We start from the raw sequence: 23,186 nt of genomic DNA, 5'->3' as shown, positions 1-23,186 counted from the left end.
TGATCACTTAGTAAAAATTCTGTTTTTCTTGTCTGATATCTGTAAAATGTGTTGATCCACCAAATTGTTTTATTTATTTCAGATGGTTTGACAAATCATTCTCCCTTCTTTTTTCCAAAGATGGAGTAGCAGCAATAAACTTTGAACACTCTTGGGGAGACGGTGTTGCAGTGCTTCGTTACTTAACTGATGTATTCAAGGACAGTAGTACAAAACCGAGGATTCATCCTGATACTACAGTGTCCAACTGTGAACCAGAGAAAATGGTGAAAATGTTAGGTACATATTGTATTTTGTGGTGTCCAGTGTTCAGGAAAACTGCAGAATTTTTGCGTTTTGCCTGAAAACCATGGAAAAGGCATGATACCCAGTTTGCTTTGGGGAAGAGACATTTGCTTGTCTTCAGCTTGGCTCGATGCAGTGCTGTGCTCACCATTCACCATCAGCTCGGAGTTGTGTGACCAGCCGCTACTGGTGCCTTGTTATCCCCCACCCTTCCCCTCACTCAGTACAACTAACTGATGAGCTAGCCCAGCCCGGCCTGTCTGCGGCTTGCCAAGCCATGCCAGCTGAGTTGTACTGTGATTTTTTGTTGTTTGAAATGGAGTGGCTTGCATGTCTTTTGCTGCATCCTGGCTATGCTTCCCTGGGTTGTTGTTGTCCTGTGGTTTTGTAGCTTCATGACATGGTGTGAACAGGAATGCGCAGTGAAGGGTATTACATTAACAGCTATACAGATGTAAGTACTGCTTTGTTTACTAACATGGTGTGATGACAAAGGTGTCATTTTAGGGGAGTTCACGGCCTATTTGAATCCATTTATTTTGAACCAGGTATGCTAGGGCATGATAATTTTGTACCCATTTCATTTTCTGTTTATATGTGCCAAAAAATTACTATTGTAGCATGCCAACAGCTATCAATCTAATTGTTTGTGTGTATGAATAAGATTGATTATAGAATTTTAGAGGCAGACCTAAAATAGTGTCATTAGAACACAAAAAGCACTGCAATAGCTCTAGCTGAAGGAGATAAAATTTGAAAGGGCAAACTGTTCAGGTATCCACAGACTGCCCTAAAGTTTGTATGGCATTCCAAAGGGAACTGAAAAGCATGCTTAAATTCGAGGGTAAACAAGGGGATCCCATACTTTTGGACTTTTAGGTTGTGTGGCATATGTACAGTGCATGGTACCTTTAAAACTATTAGTATTAGCAGTGGTTGGAACCTTGTTCAGTTTCTAAGAGCTTTATATGATCTGTTCAAAAATTTTCCCTCCCACTGACTGATTTCAGCAATATTACAGGCACGTCTGTTATCCTGCAGAAGTTTTGTATCGTTTGGTGAGTGGAAAATAACATGGCAGCAGTCAGAGCTCAGAAAATATTAACAGTGGGTCTGTGAAGGAAGTAGAAAGGGTAAAGCACGAACAGGAGGAGGTAAAAGCAAAACCTAAGGTCACTATTTGAATTCCTAAGAGTCAAAGCTACCAAGTAGTGGATGAGGGACAAGATGCTGAGAGCTCATCTTGCCTTTCTTGAGACTGTGGCTGCTCAAGTTGAGCTGTTTCTGACTAAATTTGTGAGATGTCCCCTTAACTCTTTTCCTCCATACTCCCCTCCATTCTGTGGTCAGAGAATTAATGAGAAAATTTATCAGACCACAAGTTTTATAGGAGCAGATATCTTCAATATAGATCTGAGTGCAACATAACTCTGTAGCGATCTCAGAAAGTGGACAATGGGTATGCCACCAAAAAAAGCACTGGGTCAGTGTGACATATCGGAGAAAGATAACTTGGCATTATGAAGCGAGTGCCTTTTGTTTATGAAGATTATAGTATACCAAATTTTGGATAAATCAACTGTGATGTATTCTTTTATGTAGGGCACCATATAATTAGATCCAGAATGTTGATCTTGCAAGGAAACGGTCAGGCATAGCATCGACACATCTTACTGCCTTAAATCACTGTGGTGATCATAAATCTGTGAATTCCAAAATCTTTTAGAAATCATTTCAGTAGAGGAATCCTCAATCATTTAGTGGGAATCGTGATTTCATTCATCAATCCTGGATTGTGGCATTGGGAACAAGAATGGATGTGAAAATTTGAAGAGATTCATCATGATTGCTTGCATTATCTTCCATGGCAATGCCAGTTCTGACCGCTCCTCCATTCTGGTCAAAAATTTGACTGAAGCCTCTGTCATAGTCCTTTGTACCTTTTCATGATGTGGCCAAGGACGCATGGGGTTTTGTATCAAGCAATTAATACACGGCTTCCAAGATGCACACGGTGGGTATGGTGGAACAGGAGGAGAGAAAATGACAGCTGAGAAGTCCTCAAAAAATGGAGAAAAAGAAGGAAGAGATTAGAGAAAAGCTGAGAGATCTACAAAGCACCATACCAGATTCAGATTGAAGTAGTAGTTCTATTACTAAAAAAATTCAGCTTGTTACTTCAGTTAATGTTCATGTATGTGTCCTCACCAAAACAGTCTGTTACTGTTGCTTTCACAACTATTTTGTTCAAATTGTATTTGAATTTTATTGTTAGGTCTCTTTGTGTAAAACAATTTTTTGCTGAAGTAGGTAATGCTCTTCGTTTTTATGCTAGTGTGCCCTCGTAAAAGGTGATTGTTCCTAATGGAAATATATTAATAATGTTTTACTTCCTGTGCAGTCTTGTCTCATTCTGTTTTTCCTGTAATTTTTTGTTCGTATTACTTCAAACACTTAATTCTGATGCCAAATTCTGGTATGTTTATTTCTTGGTTAAGATAAACCATGTTCATTGTAAGTGGGATTTTTTCTTTTAACTCGGAGTAGAGCCTCCACTATGTTCCTATACATTGACACTATTTGTTACTTTTGTCATAGAAGCGATCAAAACTAGGTACAAACTAAGTGCAGTTCAACCTCGGAATCGTACAAAAATTGGCAATTTTATAATTAACAGTATTAGTACGAGGTACTGGAATGATGCACTGCTAATGTTAATATAGGCCACAAAAATCTGTTACATGGGCAAACACTTTTTTTCCTGTAACAAATGATGAAAATGACTGAAAAATAAATATTGCTTAAAGTGTCAAACAGAAATGAGATATAGACACTGTATAGAAGACATGTCATGGTTCCAACTAAATGATTAAAAGAATTCCAAACAGAAAACTTACTTATGTATTTAAATCATTTCTGAAATATAGAAATGAGTCCCATTTTCATGGAGAAGAAATAATATGAGTAGAGAATGTGATTATCCTGATTGGCAATACAGCACATACACTTGTGTGTGATACTGTTAAAAATGCTGCTTAGGGGCTGTATAGTAAATGTATGCTTTCAGTATGGCATGGTATGGAGAGGAGGACTTGAAGCAGCAGCATGTTCTCAACAACATATCCAGTGGCCTGTACAGAATCGTGCTCAGGAGTTTGAGCTGGTAACTCCCTACACGGAGTTATGCATTGTACACAAGTCATATACTGTGTCATTTATTATTTTTTCTTATGTTATGAAATGATCATTTATTAGATTGTCTTAAGAACATACAGAAACATTGAGGTGTAATCCTCATACAAAGTGTAATGTGGAAAATCATGGAGGTTGCAACCTCTCTGTGTGTTTGGTGGATGGCAGTGGGTTTTCAGTTGCTATTACTAGTCTAATGCTGAAATTATATTTATTTCCATGTTTTATTGTTCTGTTACTTTGTTTCAATAAGTTATTTTATTTTGTGAAGTATTCAGTGATACATTATCATTCATCCAAATATTCTGCTGAAAAAGATAAACTGAAATTTGTAAAATCAATTGTGGACAAAATGAGAGTTGAATTAGTGCATATTAATAGCTCTAGTGAACTGTTGACTTGTCGTTATATCCAAAGCCACCCATAAGAAAGTCTGTAAGTGTAGAATTGCTGACTCTAAACATAGGTGATGAGTTTATTCTGAGAAAGTATTGGGAGAGTCAAAGAAAATACACATGTACTCTGCTGGCTTTGTCTATAGATCCAGTTGGTAATTTTAGTTAGAAAGGAAAACAGGCTCTTGGGTTACCCTTGGACTGAAACGCAACTACTACTCTGTTGAGGGAAAGGTACATAAGCAAATCCTGTGTCACAACCACGGGCACCTACATTGCACCCCTTATTTATGCCAAACTTTTTATGAACCATCTAAAGGAAAGCCTCCCAAACCCATTTTCTGCTTCAAGCTCATCAATGATACATTCATGATCTGGTCTCAGGGTCAAACACTCTGTCCTCATTCCTCCACAACCTCGTAACACTATCTCTGCCATCCATTTCAACTGGTCCTCCTCGAGCCAACGTGCCACATTCCTGAACATCGACCGCCACCTCTCTGATGGCTCCATCAACACCTCTGTCCATATTAAATGTGATAACCACAACAGTACCTGCATTTTGTCAGCTGTCATCCCTTCCACACCAAAAAATTGCTCCCATAGAGACTGGCCACCCATAGACAGTGGATGTGCAGTGATGAGAACTTCCTTGCGCAGTATGCTGAAAGTCTCACGAAGGTCTTCACATATAGGCACTACCTCACAAGCCTAGTCCTCAAACACATTTCTCATGCCATATCCTCACATACTCCTTATCCTTGCACCACCAACCTGAATCAGCTACTGAGGAGCATCCTCTCTTCACCCAACATCACCGTGGACCGGAAGAACTGCATCATATCCTTCACCAGGGCCTTGATTATCTGTCGTGATGCCCAGAAATCAGGGACATCCTACCAAAGATCCTGCTCAAAGTGGTATTCCATTGCCCACCTGGCCTACACAACATCCTAGTCCATCCATACGCTACTCCCACTCCTGACCCCATGTCACAGACCCAAAAGCAAAACCTGTCCGATCTACCCACCCAGCACATCCTACTCCAGCCCTGTTACACACTTATCCTATCCCATCAGAGTCAGGTCCACTGTGTAAGCAGCCATGTCATAGACCAGCTCTGCTGTAAACACTGTACAGGTTTTTGTGTTGGTATGACAACCAATCAGCTGTCCACCAGAATGAATGGCCACCTCAAGACTGACCAAGAACAAAGTTGACTAACCAGTGGCATAACATGCAGCTGAGCACAACATGCTTTGGTTTCGATGGCTGCTTCACTATATGGATCCTTCCTGCCATCACCAGCTTCTCTGAACTATGGAGTTGGAAGTTGTCTTTGCAATACATCTTTCACTCCAGTAATCCTCCTAGCCATGATCTTCATGAACTCACTGTCCCCACACCAGCTACCCAACAGTTTCCCCTTCCTCTGTCCTGTCACCCCCTCCCAGTCCATGTTACTTACATCATGGGCTGCACCCCACCGGTTCTGGCACCCAAGCATCACATATCTAGTTCATGCACCTGTCAGCCCTCCATTGTGCAGTCCTAATGCAAAAGGACGGTGGTGGTGGTGGAAGGGGTGTGAGCAAGTTTTCTTTCTCCCACGTGTGTGTGTCTGTCGACGACTCCATGCTTGTGCTGTTTAGTGAGTGGTCTCCTTTACTCCTACATTATTTACATTTTACCAAAACTTTCCACTATATTTTCACAAAATATCATGATAAACATATCGGAGGTCATTTCATATCGTGCAGATAGTTTGTAGTACTCTGCTCCTGCTCCGGCCATCTTGCAGTCTTATGTATAGGCCGAGTGACCAGTTCTCAGTTTCCAGCAGCATATCACTTACTCTCCCACTTTATAGAACTCATGGCACATTCACAGTGCATCATCAATATTTATGTCAAAATGCTATTCACTTAACTCAGAAATTAAAGAAACAAGATTGAGCACAGTGCTCCTCCATTTGGAAAAATGTATATTGGAACATAGTATAGAACAGAGAGGAAAACTTGCTCACATGTTGGCGGACTGACTCTAGATACTTACTACCTGTACCCAATTACGCACAGTACGTTTTGTATGTTGTAATACTTAAAAGGATTATTTGATAAGTATACATGTTAATAATTATTTATCTTGTCACGTAGAAGGTGGTTTATTCAGCACTTGCTCATACAAGAGTGCGGAGTGAACCACCTCCAGCTAGAACACATACATTATATATTCAACTACAGAACATTCCAGTACAATGATTCTTGACATCTGTGGATACTTCTAGACTGTAGCCAAACCAAATATAGAAATTAATTGTTCAGCGACACTGCTCCCTCCTTAAGAGAACAGCATCTCAGTGTTATGTCGTCCTAGTCTGGAAACGAGTCATCGGTCCTGCATACTCTGACTCCCAATGACAGATGCTCGCCCTGACGGTGATATTCTTAGCAATTCTTTTGCCGCTGCACTCTGTCACTTTTCCACTTGTTGCCTGTCGCTGGAGCTTCGAATTTACCCTGGGTTGCAGGATCTATGTAGGGTTTCATTCGAAGGACGTGGACTTGTGTCGGGGTCAAAATCTTCAACTTCATAAGTAACGTCAAACAACTGTCGTACAACCTTATAAGGTCCAAAGTAGTGCCTGAGGAACTTCTCAGAGAGACCAACCTTCTGAACAGGAGTGAAGATCCAGACGAGGTCACCAGGCTGGTAGACAACAGGGCGGTGGCTTGCGTCATACCTTCGGCGATTGTTTTCTTGAGCCTGTAGCATGTGGAGTCCCGCTAACTGCCGAGCTTGCTCAGCTCTGATTAATAGCTGGCCGATGTAGTCATCATCCACGTCATCAGGATGTAACGTAAACACAGTGTCCATCGTCGTAGTCGCCTCACGCCTATGCAACAGGAAAAATGGCATAAATCCTGTGGTGTCTTGTTTGGCGGGTCTAGCGGTTCTAGGCGTGCAGTCCGGAACCGCGCGACTGCTACGGTCGCAGGTTCGAATCCTGCCTCGGGCATGGATGTGTGTGATGTCCTTAGGTTAGTTAGGTTTAGGTAGTTCTAAGTTCTAGGGGACTGATGACCACAGTAGTTAAGTCCCATAGTGCTCAGAGCCATTTGAACCATTTTTCTTGATTGGCGGTGTTGTAGGCAAACGACACAAAAGCGCCTCATCCCAGTTGCTCTGTTCAACATTGATGAACATTGATAGCATGTCGGCCTAGGTCATATTAAGGCGTTCAGTAAGCCTGTTAGTTTGCGAATGGTAGGCAGTCGTCATGTGATGAATAATGTTACACCGACGGTTTATCTCTGTCACAAGAGTCAATTGAAAAATTTTCCCTTGATCCGTAATTAACAATCTTAGGGCACCGTGGTCCAGTACAGTGTCTTCCATGATGAATTTGGCTACCTCAGATGCTTAGGCTGTTTTCACGGCTTTTGTAATGGAATAGCGTGTCAGATAATCAGTGCAAACAATAATCCATCTATTGCCACTAGCAGATGTTGGAAATCTTCCGAGGAGGTCAATCCCAACACGCTGGAAAGGCGTTTTGTCTGGTGGAATTGGTATGAGTCGGCCAGGTGGTTTCTGGGGAACTGCCTTTCTCCTCTGGCACTCTTGACAGTGCAACACATAGTGACACACTCTTAAATAAACCTGGCCAGAAAAATCGCTTGCGCATTCTATTGTATGTTTTAAGAAGTCCTAAATGTCTGGCTTCAGGTGTGTCATGGAATTTCTGGATAATATCTAAGCTCATGTGTTTAAGAATAACTGGTAGCCACCTCTTTCCAAACGGATTGGAGTTTTTCTTGCAAAGTAATCCATTAATTACCTTAAATTCTCGTTTCACATCCTCTGACTGATTTAAGGCAAGCATAATTTGAGATATCTTGGCGTTCTTCTGCTCAGCAGAGAGATCCTGGAGTGCAGCAAGACAGTCACTATCTTCATCAAAGTGTTGATGGTCTTGCACAGGGTTTGCTGAGAGACAGTCAGCATCTTGGTGTTTTCTTCCACTTTTGCACACTATGGTAATGTAATACTCTTGAAGACGTAGTGCCCACCTGGCAAGTCATAATGTTGGACCCTTAAGACCTGTCAGCCAACAAAGTGAATGATGGTCTGTAACAACTGTGAATGGCCTTCCATAGAGATATTGTTGAAATTTGTACATGGCCCAGATCACAGCAAGCTATTCTATTTCCGTATTTGAGTAGTTTCTCTTGGGTTTTGTAAGTGTCCTAGAAGCATAGGCTATAACCTTCTCTTTTCCATCCGAAATTTGCACCAGAACAGCACCGAGCCCATACCCATTGGCATCTGTGTGTAGGTCAGTCTGCCTTGTTGGAGACACTTAAGAACGGCCCTCAGTGTTTTTATATGTTCATCATATGTCTCTGAGAACACTATAATGTCATCTAAATAACAAAGACACATCGTCCGCTTCAGATGACATAGAAGATTATCCATCATCCGTTCAAAAGTTGCTGGTGCATTACACAAACCAAACGTCATTACCTTAAACTCATACAAGCCCTCAGGGATGATGAATGCAGTTTTCTCACGATCAGCCTAATCTACTTCGAATTGCCAGTATCCCAAGTACATGTCCATGGTTGAGAAAAACTTTGCCCCATTCAGACAATCTAGTGTATCATCAATTCGTGGAAGGGGGTAAACGTCCTTTTTAGTTACCTTATTAAGCTTCCTGTAATCAACACAAAAGCGCCAACTGCCATCTGTCTTCCTGACGAGGACCACTCGTGACGACAGTGGGCTCTGCGAAGGCTGAATGATGTCATACATCATCATTTTCTCTACCTCGTTGCGTATTATTTGTCGTTCCGTTGTTGACACCCTGTATGCTCTCTGGCTTATTGGTTGATGGTGCTCTTCCGGTGCATCACCGACGATTTGTCTAATTTGCCCTTCACCTGTGGATTGAAGCATTCAGAGAACTCTTGAAGAATGTCAAGTAGCTTCTTCTGTTGTTCCTTGGTGAGATCTGGTGATAGTCGAGCTAGAAGATCTTGTCTTGTAGTGGTAGCGCTAATTTCGCCCACAGACTTGGCATGGGAGGTTTCTAGGATGCTCAACTGTTCTTCAATTAACAGCTTAGCGTTTGCTACGCACATGCGTCTTGGAAGGATCTGCATTTCTCGGCGACAGTTAACTATCCGCAATTCGCCGAATCTGTTCTTAAATGAGACAACAGAGGCTGGGATGCCCAAGTTATTCTTCAGTGGTATGCTTCTCTTACATTCCACTAAAAGATCCATGAGTTGGTGTATGGCATGACATGTGACAATTACCTTTATAGCGCTGACTGCAGGAATGATCACTTCATCCATCACACTCAGTCTCCACACACTCGGATGCCCATCTTCCTATCCACAGTATCTCATCTCCTCTAGCATGATCTTTGAGCGACCACAATTTATAAATGCCTGAGAAGCTTTCAAAAAGTCCCATCCGAGAATGATGTCATGACTATACTCTTGTAAGACGATGAATTCTAAGGGCTGTGTATGGCCACTTATACCCACACGAATGGTACATCTTCCTATAGGTTTTACATATTTCCCATTAGTCACCTTCAGCAGAGATGTTTTGTTGTTGACGAATACGGTTTTCTGCAACTGGCAAATGACTGAATATGATGCTCCAGATTCCATGAGAGCTTGGGCTGGTCGGCCATCCATGTGGATATCGACGTAGTTTCCTATCATTTTAGTAGTGACCAACGGCGGAGGATTTTTCTCTTCTGCAGCCTCACCTCCAAGGAAGGTCGCACCCTTTAGCTTTCCAGGTTCCAGCGGCTAGGTGATTGGCCGGAGCTTGATCGGCGTGTTGGGGAGTGTCCCCTCCAGCGGCTAGCTTGCGACGATGGTGACCTACATCATCGTGCACCCACATCTTCTTGTTCATCTTTGTCGTCCCAGAGTTGACGTCGGCTAAGATTGGTCTGCTGTCTTCTGGTGCGCGCGTCATCAAATATCTGCCGCCTTTCTTGACAATAGCATACCACATGTCCCGGTCGTTCGCAGTGGAAACATATTGGTTGGTTATCCTTGGTCCTCTACATGTCAGTCTTCCTTGGTGCCCAAACTGCCCTTATGACCTCGTGAAGCGTCTCTGTTTTTTGCTCACCGTGCAATCCAAGTGCCTTCTGAACTTGCTCTCTCACTATGTGACAAAGAACACTTGTGAAATCAGTTGCTTCCTCCATCACAGACATCGATACGACATTTGGAATCCTTTCAAACTTCCTGCATGTAATTCTTTTTTGATGCATTGTCTCAATGTACTGGCATCATTTTATGAAGTCGTCTGCTATCGAAACCTCCTTTAGGAGTAGGGCTTTGTACATGTCCTCAGCAACACCCTTCATGAGATGTACAACCTTATCTTCCTCCTTCATTCTAGGATCCACTATTTTACAAAGCTCAAAGACATCTTAAATGTAGGATGCTGTAGTTTCTCCTGGACGCTGTGCCCTGCACTTTAATATATCTTCAGCCTTGCACTTCTGTCGTTGTGTGTCGCTAAAATACTTGCGCAGTTCTCCCTGGAATACTTCTCAGCTTGTGAACTTCTCCTCGTTGTTCTCATACCATTGCTTGGCAGTGGCCTCCAAGTAGAAAAATACGTTAGCCAAACACATGGTGTCATCCCATTTGTTAAATTTGGCTATACACTTGTATACCTTCAGCCACTTGTTTGGGTCTTGGCGATCGTCACCAGAGAACCTGGAAGGATGTCTCACGTGGTGGCACACAGTTGCTGTCATCGTAATGTCCTTTTCTTCTTCTGCCTCCTGATGGGAGCCACTGTGTCGTCGATAATGTGCACTATCACAAGTTCCAGTACCAAGCGTATCCACCAGAATTATGTCATGTAGAAGGTGTAATTCGATGAATGACGAACACTAATTTCAGTTAACGAAGGTTTATTCAGCACTTTCACATACAAGAGCGCGGAGCAAACTGCCTCCGACCAGAACACTTACAGTGTATATACAGCTACAGAACATTCCAGTACAATGATTCTTGACATTTGTGGATACTTCTAGAATGTACTCGAACCGAATATGGAAATTAAAATTTTACAGTCCATGTGAGTTTTGAACTCACGACACTTCGTGCAACAGTTAAGTATCATAACCACTATACCATGGTTCTACTTGGCTTCTTCTGTGACAATATGTCTATACAAATCTACTCTATAAAGCAGTGACATTTTTGTTTTAAAATCATCTAATAGATGAGGTCACACAATGCTAGCACATATTTGTGTTAGTAGCATCATTTTGTGTTAGCAACAAGATTTGTGTTCAAACGTAGACCAAGTGAGGTGGCAAAGTGTTGAGACATTGAACTTGATTTCTAGAGGATAGTGGGTTAAATTCTTTCTGGCAGTCCACGTTTTGGTTTTTTGTGGATTCCATAAGCAGCTTAAGGCAAGTGCCGGAGACAGTTCTTTTGAAAAAAGAACACACTCTGTTTCCTTCTCCATCCTTCCCCAAGCCAAGCTAGTACTCTATCTTTAATGACGTTGTCAATGTAACATTAAACTTTAATCTTCATTCAGGCACAGTTACTTATCACTCGCGCGCGCGCGCGAACACACACACACACACACACACACACACACACACACACACACACACACACACTTAGAAATAAAGAGCATTGGAGTAGCTTTGACATTGGAGTAGCTTTGATATAGATCACTGCCCAATGTATACAAATGCTCTACTAGAACCGTTTTATGACTTTTTCTCTTTATTAATAGGTACTACTGTTTTGTCATCAATTGATATAATAGTTTTAGTTCTTTCTTTTTGATTTTTGACTATCTTCTGTATGTTTGTAAGTGAAATTGAGAGTTAATAACAAAAACCACAGCTTTCCTGCTCACCTGGTATTCAATATCGTTTCAATCTGAGTGCCCAGCACTCGACATTTTTAGATCTCTGCTCTTTGCAACAGAAAGTGCCTGCAGTGCAAGTGAACCTTAGCAAAAGATTTTAACAAGAACCCAAGAAAATTCTGGTCCTGTATAAAATCTCTAAGCTGGTCAAAGGCTTCTATCTAGTCACTCTTTGACCAGTGTGATGTGGCAGAAGAAGACAGAAACAGGAAACCTGACATTTTAAATCTTGCATTTTGGAAATCATTCACACAGGAGACTCCTACAGACTTGTTGCCATTTGACTGTCATCTAGGCTTCCGTATGGAGGACATAGTAATAGACATACCTGACATAGAGAAGCAAGTGAAAGATTTGCAAGGTCTGGATGGAATCAGAGTTTGGTTTTACAGAGAGTACTATTTAGCATCATCCCCTTACTTGGCATGCATTTGTTTCAAACCTCTCACCCAGCACAGAGTCCTAAGTGACTGGAGGAAAGTGCAGGTGACTCCTGTCTATAAGAAGAGTAAAAGAATATAGCCACAAAATTACTGACCAGTATCTGTAACATCAATTCGCTGCAGAATTCTTGAATATATTCTCAATCTGAATATGATACATTTTCTTAAGGTGGAAAGGCTTCTGTCCACAAATCAGCATAGATTTAGAAAGCATCACTCATTAAAAAATCAGCTTGTCATTTTCTTGCACAATAACTTGCAGACCATAGATGAAGGGCAACCGGCAGTTTCCATATTCCTAGATTTCCAGAAAGCATTTGATACTGTAGATTGTTAATGAAGACCCAAGTGTATCGTTTAGGTTCATAGATATGTGCATGGCTTGAACAGTTCTTAAATAACCCAGTATGTTGTCCTCGACACCAAGTGTCCATCAGATGCAAGGGAATCATCAGGATTGCCCCAGGCAAGTTTGATAGTTGCTCTTATTCTCTATATACAAGGGATATCGGGAATGTGAGGTTACAAGGCCTGTAGATCTACCTGGGAATTGAGTTTTTCACAGTTTGTACCACTGTTATGTATGGTGCGCACAATGAAATATGTGAGGGGCAACGGTCATCAGTAGCATCTTGACCCGTGTTTTGATGACAATAAAAAGTGAGCACTCTCATTCCATCTCCTACTAAGTGCAATGTATGCGCTGTGATATGCTATCTGAATGCCAAGGCTATGACCGCTGCCAGGATTCTTAAGGAGTTGGTGGGACACATCTACAATGCAGGTGTTAAAAAACTAATTGCCTGGTTGACAAAATGCATTGAAGGAAATGGTGATTATGTGCAACAGTGCTGTAATATTTATGCTACTGTTTCATTGAAATATATGCATTTCTGGTTGTGTAAAAAATCTTGTGACCTTATTTTCCTCATATCATTCATACATAAATGATCTGACAGACAGAGTGAGCAATAATTTGTGGCTGTTCGCTCATGATGTACGGGAAAGTGTCATCATTGAGTGAGTGTAGGAGAATACAAGATGACTTGAACAAAATTTCTAGTTGGTGTGATGAATGGCTGCTTGCTCAAACTGTAGAAAAATGTATGTTGATGCAGATGTGTAGGAAAAACTATCCCATAATGTTCAAATACAGCATTAGTAGCATACTGCTTGGCACAGTCATGTTGAATAAATATTTAGGCATAACATAGTGAAGTGAAGTGATATGAAATGGAACAGGCACTAGAAGGGAAAGTGAATGAGTAATATCAATTTACTGAGAGAATTTAAGGAAAGTCTTTTTCATTTTGCAAGGACACCACATGTAAAACACCCGTGTGACCAATTACTGTGTATTGCTCAAGTGTTTGGGATCCCAACCAGATCAGATTAAAGGAAGACATTGAAGCAGTTCAGTGGTGGGCTGCTAAATTTGTTACCAGTAGGTTTGATCGACATATGAGTATTACGGAGATACTTCATGAACTCAAATGCGAATCCCTGTAGGGAAGACAGCATTCTTTTTGTGAAACTCTTTTGAGAAAATTTAGAGAACTGGCATTTGAAGTTGACTGCAGAACAATTTTACTGCCACCAATGAACATTTTGAATAAGGACCCCAAAAATAAGATAGAAATGAGGATTTGTTCGTAGGCATATAGACACTCATTTTTTCCTAACTCTATTTGTAAGGGGGACTGGAAAGAAAATTAACAGTAATAATACAAGGTATCTTCTACCCTGCAACATACCACGGCTTACAGAGTGCAGAATATATATGTAGATGTAGGCGTAGAAGTATGCCTGCATATGTGACATGCTGATGTGCTGTTGTAGTGCAACTGATAAAGTACAAACTTCAGCATCTTGTTCTATATGTAATGCAACTTTGATACATATCGACACTGTCATTCCTAACACAGCTGCAATGCTAACCAACATGGGTTAGGCTGATACCTGTTATGGAATTACACCCATCTTCAACAAGACGAATGAGAACAGGCCAAATGCCCAGTATCATACAGAGGTATATGGGTGGCATGGGAATCCCTTGGATGTGGACTGGAGTCAGTGCAGTGACATAAGTCTCCTGCAGGCTGCTGATGCCTCCTTCTTTCTGGCCTTAAAAAAGTCACATATTACTTTACTGTGAAAGAAAATGCAGTTACACATTGTCAGACAGATGGTACCCTATTGGCATGTGAGCAAGTCAGAACAGGGTAGAATAATTAGTCTGGAAAATGAGTTGTTTTTAAACTATAGCATATTGTCTTGTGTTGTACATGCGGCTACAACAGTGATGAGTCTGCGAAACCAGCATGGAAAGACTGTCATCATGTCTGCACTGTCTTTACAGAGTGTGAATCCATGTCCACTGCATTCACTTCTGGAGCACTATTACATGTGAGGGGAGCTGCCCATGCTGAAGGCCTACTATAATCTGCCAAGGATTGAACTAGGGGCAAGTACATCGCCAGATCGAATTCTCTTGTTTGGAAACTGTAAAAACATCAGATGACAATCAGACTGTGGACAGAGCCTCTGTAGAGTGCTCAACTGTAGTGTTTTCAGTAGAGTCCCACTTCGGTTTGTCCTGCAATAATAACTATATATGTGTTAGATGCCACCTGTGAGATACAACGTGGCAGCCTACGTTGTCAAGTGCCAAATATGAGAGTTTGAAGCACTGTCAGATACTATATGCAAATTACAGTGACCATTATATCATAAGGTTTTTAGTGCCTGAGCTGTTGCCCCTCACTCAGACAATATCGTGTTTCAGCAGGAACATGCCCATCCAAAACTGATGGGAAATTCTGAGCCATCTTGAAAGAATGATTAATTAAAAAGCTGGACCTCACATGCAATATAAACCACTCTACAGTCTGTCTGTTATAAATACAGTACATAAAAATGAGTGGTTGTAATCAATAGTAAATTTGGAGTAGTCCTGGTTTGTTGAATTATTTGAGGTATCAGTTTTAAAAACTGAAACATGCAAATTAGTCTATGTGGTTAATGCATGTATTCAAAATTGAATGTAGTTTTGAAGTAATCTGTTTTGTTTCAGCTAACAATGTGTTTTTCTTTTGAGAATGAAAAAATTAATTATGTTCTGTTTTCTGTAACCAGATTTCAAACTTGATGACAAAGCAAAACATGACATACAGTCAGCAGCAGAGGCATATGAAAAGTTCTACAAATCTTTAAATTTTAATATTCTTGAATTTCCTGGATTTGGGAAGAAGATTTGTAAAACTCATCGTGTAAGCCCAGATTCAATAATGCAACTTGGATTCCAGGTAAGATTTATTGTAAGCATGATTTTGGGAGTATTATTGATTTGGTACAGTGTACTAAGTGAACTAGCTATAACTAAAGAAGTGAAAATGCAGTAATTCACACATATAATCAGTAGTGTGATTTAATTTTCCTCAAAATGTCTGGAAAAATCAGTGCTTTGCTTTAATAATTAAAAAAATTAATGATTGAGTTGTGATTGAATAGTGATGCAGTCTAGTTGATAGTCATGTTCAGATATAACTCCATTACGTGAAAACTGTATCTTGTTGTGTAACAGGATGTTTAACATCCAGTCTACATTATTTTCCTTTCTTATAACAAATGTGTAAATAACCCACCCAGATAGCCGTACATGTTAGTGCCCCTACTGTTATGGGGACATGTGTTACCCCGGGATTGAAACTGTCTGGCTGATGAAAGACCAGGGTTGGTGTGCCGGCCAGCCTGGATGTGGTTTTTAGGCAGTGTGCCTCACCCCACTAGGTGAATGCAGTGGTACCCAAGACTCACCTCAGTTACATGATTTGCAAACATTTAGAAAACTGTCACTCATTTCCAGATGAATAACAGTACACGCAGGCAATTCAAGTACGCATACTCGATTCAGGGGGCAAGTGAAGGGTGTAATTGGGTGGCAAAAGGAAATACATCTGGCCACCCCTTAAATTAACCATGGCAAATCCGTTCTTAATCATGCACCAGCGTGGGACAAAGGCACAAGAAAAAGAAGAAGATGAAGAAATATGTAAATAATGTTGGACAGAAACACAGGAACAGCTACAGTATTAGCTTCTGGTGAAAATGGTGTGAGCACTTCAATAAAATCCTTTCATTACAGAAACACAAATCCTATGACTTTCGTGCCTTTATGTGAAAACTGCATTGCACTATTATAAATGCCTTTAGAGTTATTGATTGATTGTATTTTCTCTTAGTTTTGCATCACCCCCTATTTGATATTTGTAAGAGTCAGTTTTTATGGTGAACCAGTAAGGATTAAATAAATTCATTCAGCATCTTAAAATTAGGATTTCTCTGGGAATATACACCGCTGGCCATTACATAGCCACAAAAGGAAGGACAGAAAAAAAAATGCTTATTGTAAATATACAGTCTAGTTGGAAGTACACAACAGTTAAATTAGTTGGTGATTGGGGGTGTACAGGGTGCGAAATTTATTGCACAGAGTTGTGCATGTGGCAGCAATAATGGTTCCTATGCACTTCATGCCCGAAACATTGCTTTCACGTGGTAGAAAGATTATGGCCAGTATTTTGTTGGATGCAAAAGTGATTCAAATTATTTAGTACTTTGCAAAGGGTGTAACAGTAACTGGTGAGTACTGCGCATATCTTCAGGACAATTTTGCTGCTAATATAAATGAGGAGGGGGAATAAGAAACCCTGCTTCAAGATGACAAAGCTCCTGTGTACATATGCCTTTGTGATAGGAGTACTGGGGAATTTGAAATGTTGGTTGAGAAAAGATGTACACTGCTCACCAGGATTGGCAGCTTGCTAACTGTCTCTTGTTCCTAAATGTAAAGGAATTTTGGGGCAATAACACAAATTGTGTCCAACAAAGAGGTTATGACAGTCATAAAATAGCATTTTTGGGCTTTTTGGTATCTCACTTCAGAGACTGGATAAGTATTGGACAAAGTTTGTTGGCCTAAAAAGGAGTACTACTAAATAATAGGACCACTTGTGACAAATGGCACAGTTTTCAGACTTGAAATTCTTCCTCCTCCTCCTTTTCAGATAGTATCATCATGAGTGATTGACTCACAGTGAGAGAAAAATACTTGAAGTACAAAAGTTGTGAAACTCAATCTCATCATAACGTGAAGCATGTGCTTTCCCTTTTTAAGTGAATACTTGGGAACTTTAGCAAGTGTGTATTACTCTTCCAAGTAAACCATATACTCAGTAGCAGCAGGAACTGACTGGGTCATGTGATAAGCTACAGCCCTGCTCTGATTAAAATAGAGCATGTTATTACCTGGACGGTGGATGCTTCCTTTCAGAAAAATTAAATTTTCTGATGCTGAAAAGAAGAAAGTAGTGACAAAAAAAGCTGACAAAATGTTAAGGCCAAGCAAGTTGACGGTGTTGCTATTACGGCAGGAAGGACACAGTGCTGGGCTGAATGGAATTGAACTATTTACTCCAACAGCATCATAACATAGTATGTAAGGTCACAAGTTAGAACACTGAGTGGTGTGGGTTCAATTTTATGACAAAATTATTTCTTCTTTTGTCTCTCTCTCTCTCTCTCTCTCTCTCTCTCTCTCTCTCTCTCTCTCTCTCTGACGGACGGTTCCACGACCTATATTTGCGGTCATTTTGGTTTTTCACTACTTCTCGTTTCTTCCTTCCTTTGGTTGGTTCCTTACTTTGTTCTTCTCCATCTCACTGTCTTCCTTACTCTTTTCCTTGCCTCCTTTTCCTTGCCTCCTCCTCCTTGCCTCCTCCTCCTTGCCTCCTCCTCCTTGCCTCCTTCTCCTTGCCTTCTTCTCCTTGCCTTCTCTGGTCTCCGCCTCGGTGTTTGAGACAGTCTGTCCTCTCTCTCCCTCTCTCTCTCTTCTTTTTTCTCTTCTTCCTTCCTCCCTGTGCGCGCCCGAAGGCCGACCCACGCGTTCGCACGCTTAGCCGGTGCCGGGGTAACGCGTAATTCCCCGCCCTGGGTAGACAAGTAAGGCACGCACGTACCCCCTGGTAAAGGCCAGGCCCAGGGAGGGGTGATTGCCTGAGCTGATACCTTCCGACCATGCCGATTGGTCCCTCCGTCTGTTTCTCGGGAGGTGTGACCTGAGGTGTAAACATTCACCTAAGGCGGGAGTGCCCTCTGAGAGGGTCCCCACAAGGAAGGAGCGCGCCATCGGAGATGCTGGCAATCATGGGGGATTCCTCTGCAATGGATTTTTCTTCTTCTTCTCTCTCTACTTCTGCCCATAAACGGAAACTTGACCAGCCACCAGTGACAAAAGTACTACCGCCTGCCCCACAGTTCCTCGTAGTTTCTCGATCTGAGGACGGGAAGGATTTTTCCTCTGTCAACCCTTTCGTTATCCAGAAGGGCGTAGATGCCATAGCCAGATCTGTCAAGTCGTGTACCAGGTTGCGTAACGGTACCCTTGTTACTAGAAACTGAGAGCGCCTTTGAGGCACAAAAACTGCTTCGGGCCACACTCCTGTACACGTTCCCTGTCCGGGTGGAGGCTCACCGCACTTTGAATTCGTCTTGTGGTGTGGTATATACTCGATCACTCGACGAATTGGCTGACGACGAGATTCAGTCTTTCCTCGCTGAGCAGGGCGTGACGGCTGTCCATAGGGTCATGAAAAAAGTCAACAATGACCTTGTACCGACCCGGACACTTTTCTTGACCTTGATAGTGTTCAGCTGCCGTGGCGTATCAAAGCGGGCTACGAGGTTATTTCTGTTCACCCTTATGTCCCGACACCTACGCGCTGCTACCAGTGTCAGCGTTTTAATCACACTCGCCAGTCTTGTTCCAATGTGGCTAAATGTGTCACTTGTGGCAGGGATGCCCATGAGGGTGACTGTCCACCGCCGTCTCCTCGTTGTGTTAACTGTCAGGGTGACCATGCAGTGTCCTCCCGCGACTGTCCCATCTACAAGGAAGAACACTGTATCCAAGAAATTCGGGTCAAAGAGAAAGTGTCGACCTCGGCTGCTCGCAAGCTATTTGCTAGTAGGAAGCCCACGCTGCTCCCAGCGGGAAAATACAGTACTGTCCTTGCCTCTCCTCGGACTACCAGGGAGGTGGCGACGCAGACATGCGATCTGACCTTCAGCACCACGGTCGTCCGTTCGGCCAGTGCTAAGATCGCGCGGTCGACGTCTCCTCTTCCTCCCGTCACCCCTCAGACACAAGCACGTTCATCAGCTTCTGCCAAGGTGAAGACCCAGAAGTCAGATGCATGGGCCTTCAAGAAGGAACCGTCCCGTGCAGACTTCCTATGTACCTCGAACTCCCAGCCATCGACCAGTACTTCCACTAAACGACCTTCCAAGAAGGCTCATAGGAAGCACAGTTCTCCTTCTCCGCCACGGCGCATTTCTTCTCCTGCGCCACCCAGCAGTTGCCGCCCCAGGCCGTCATCCGTTTCGCCTGGCCGCACCGCTGGTAGCTGAACATCTGGCCATCCACCGGCGGAGGAAGCTCCTCCTCCCGGCCATCTTAACGAGATGGCCGATGAACCTATAGAACCAATGGACGATGACTGTCGGCCTACTGATAGCGGCAGCAGTGCTCGCTCGAAGCCAGGCCCTCAGTGGCCTTCGAGGTGACCTGTTCTTTCATCTTCCTTTTCTTCTCACGATGGCACTTATTCACTGGAATATTCGCAGCATTCGCTCCAACCGAGAGGACTTGAAGTTGCTGCTCCGCTTGCACCGTCCGCTCGTCGTAGCCCTCCAGGAAACGAAGCTACGCCCATGCGATCACATTGCCTTGGCACACTACACCTCTGTGCGTTTTGACCTACCCCCTGTGGTAGTTATTCTGGCTCATGGAGGGGTTATGTTGCTGGTCCGGGATGATATTTACTACGACCTCATCACATTGCACACTGGCCTGCAGGCAGTTGCCGTCCGAATTACTCTCCCCACTTTTACATTTTCCATTTGTACCGTTTACACTCCATCGTCGTCTGCCGTTACCAGGGCAGACATGATGCAAATTATTGCTCAGCTACCTGCACCATTTTTGTTAACTGGAGACTTCAATGCCCAGCATCCCCTTTGGGGATCTCCAGCATTCTGCCCTGTTAGTAGACCTTTTCAACCAGCTCAATCTTGTCTGCCTCAATACTGGCGCCCCTACTTTTCTTTCGGACACATCTCACACCTATTCCCGTTTAGACCTCTCTATATGTACTACTCAACTTGTACGCCGGTTTCAGTGGTATGCCCTTTCTGATACATATTCGAGCGACCACTTCCCGTGTGTCATCCATCTCCTGCATCATACCCCCTCTCCGTGCTCGACTAGTTGGAACATCTCCAAAGCAGACTGGGGGCTCTTCTCTTCCAGGGCGACCTTTCAGGATCAAACCTTCACAAGCTGCGATAGTCGGGTCGCACACCTCATGGAAGTCATTCTCACTGCTGCTGAATATTCCATCCCTCACACTACTTCTTCTCCACGTCGCGTACCGGTCCCCTGGTGGACCACAGCATGTAGAGACGCTTTACGTGCTTGTCGACGTGCTTTACGCACCTTTAAACGCCACCCTACAGTGGCGAATTGTATCACTTATAAATGATTACGTGCGCAGTGCCGTCGTATTATTAAAGAAAGCAAGAAAGCCAGCTGGGCTGCATTTGCTTTCACAAGCACCTTCAACAGTTTTACTCCTTCTTCTGTCGTCTGGGGTAGCCTGCGCAGGCTATCTGGCACTAAGGTCCACTCACCAGTTTCTGGCTTGACGGTCGCGAATGACGTCCTTGTGGCCCCTGAGGATGTCTCCAATGCCTTCGGCCGCTTTTTCGCAGGGGTTTCGAGCTCCGCTCATTACCACCCTGCCTTCCTCCCCCGAAAACAGGCAGAGGAGGCTAGGCCACCTAACTTCCGCTCCTCGAATCGTGAAAGTTATAATGCCCCTTTCACCATGCGGGAACTTGAGAATGCACTTGCCCGGTCACGGTCCTCCACTCCAGGGTCTGATTCTATTCATATTTAGATGCTGAAGAACCTTTCTCATGCGGGTAAAGGTTTCCTTCTTCGTACTTACAATCGCATCTGGATTGAGGGACATGTTCCCGCATGCTGGCGCGAGTCTATTGTTGTACCGATTCCTAAGCCGGGGAAGGACAAGCACTTGCCTTCCAGTTATCGACCCATCTCGCTTACCAGCTGTGTCTGTAAGGTGATGGAGCGAATGGTTAACTCTCATTTGGTTTGGCTGCTCGAATCTCGACGCCTACTTACCAATGTACAATGTGGATTTCGTAGGCGCCGCTCTGCTGTTGACCATCTGGTTACCTTGTCGACCTTCATTATGAATAACTTCTTGCGGAAGCGCCCGACCGCGGCTGTGTTCTTTGATTTGGATAAGGCTTACGACACCTGTTGGAGGGTGGGCATTCTCCGCACCATGCATACATGGGGCCTTTGCGGTCGCCTCCCTCTTTTTATTCGTTCCTTTTTAATGGATCGACAGTTCAGGGTACGTGTGGGTTCTGTCCTGTCAGACACCTTTCGCCAGGAGAATGGGGTGCCACAGGGCTCAGTTTTGAGCGTCGCTCTCTTCGCCATAGCGATCAATCCAATAATGGATTGCCTCCCAGCTGATGTATCAGGCTCCCTTTTCGTGGACGATTTTACCATCTATTGCAGCGCGCAGCGTACACGTTCCCTGGAGCGCTGTCTTCAGCGTTCTCTTGACCATCTTTACTCCTGGAGTGTCGCCAATGGCTTCCATTTTTCTGCCGAGAAGACGGTCTGTATTAACTTCTGGCGCTACAAAGAGTTTCTCCCACCGTCCTTACGACTCGGTCCCGTTGCTCTCCCATTCATGGAGACAAAAAATTTTTAGGTCTTACATTTGACAGGAAACTTAGCTGGTCTCCACATGTGCCTTATTTGGCTGCCCGTTGTACCCGTTCTCTAAATGTCCTCCGTGTTCTCAGTGGTATGTCGTGGGGAGCGGATCAAACCGTTCTACTTCGCCTATATTGGTCAATCGTCCGCTCAAAGCTGGGGTATGGGAGCTTCGTATACTCTTCTGCATGGCCGTCCATCTTACGCCGCCTCAACTCCATACAACATCGGGGTTTACGTCTTGTGATCGGAGTGTTTTATACTAGTCCCGTCGAGAGTCTTCATGCTGAAGCTGGTGAATTGCCACTGACCTACCGGCGCGATATACTGCTTTGTCGGTATGCCTGTCGGCTACTGTCAATGCCCGACCACCCGTCTTATCATTCCTTTTTTGATGACTCTCTCGATCGTCAATACGGGTCGTATGTCTCTGCCCTGTTACCCCCTGGAGTTCGCTTTCGTTGCCTCCTTCACCACCTTGATTTTTCACTCCCTGCAACCTTTAGAGTGGGCGAGAGCCACACGCCACCTTGGCTCCAGGCTCAGGTTCGCGTTCACCTTGACCTCAGCTCGTTCCCAAAGGAGGTTACCCCCGGTTCGGTATACCACTCCCGTTTTGTCGAACTTCGTTCGAAGTTCATTAATGTGACCTTCATTTATACAGATGGCTCTAAGACCAATGACGGGGTCGGGTGTTCTTTTATTGTCGGGGCACAAAGTTCCAAATACCGGCTCCATGGCCATTGTTCGGTCTTCACAGCTGAGCTCTTTGCCCTCTACCAGGCTGTTCTTTATATCTGCCGCCACCGACATTCTGCTTATGTCATCTGCTCCGATTCCCTGAGCGCCATCCAGAGCCTCAGTGATCCGTATCCGGTTCACCCTTTCGTGCACCGGATCCAACGCTCTCTTCAGCAGCTGGTGGACGACAGCTCTCCGGTTAGCTTTATGTGGGTTCCTGGCCATGTCGGTATCCCTGGAAACGAAGCTGCAGATGCCGCGGCCAAGGCTGCGGTCCTCCAGCCTCAGACAGCTTCTTGTTGTGTCCCTTCA

At 43.5% G+C, this 23,186-nt stretch overlaps 1 protein-coding gene across 2 annotated transcripts in view; it reads left to right on the top strand.

Moving 5' to 3' along the window:
- LOC126469732 (carnitine O-palmitoyltransferase 2, mitochondrial) overlaps positions 1–23,186 on the top strand; it is a 152,536-nt gene that overhangs the window by 85,868 nt on the left and 43,482 nt on the right. For both annotated transcript variants that reach the window (XM_050096934.1, XM_050096935.1), the window contains exons 8-9: positions 83–279; positions 15,392–15,561. In XM_050096934.1, coding sequence (XP_049952891.1) covers positions 83–279; positions 15,392–15,561 — 367 coding nt within the window. The remainder of the gene's footprint in view (positions 1–82; positions 280–15,391; positions 15,562–23,186) is intronic.

This window comes from Schistocerca serialis, chromosome 3 (assembly GCF_023864345.2).
Source record: "Schistocerca serialis cubense isolate TAMUIC-IGC-003099 chromosome 3, iqSchSeri2.2, whole genome shotgun sequence".
Lineage (NCBI taxonomy): Eukaryota > Metazoa > Arthropoda > Insecta > Orthoptera > Acrididae > Schistocerca > Schistocerca serialis.
Note: the sequence above shows the minus strand (reverse complement) of the source record. Positions and strands in the feature narration are given on the sequence as shown.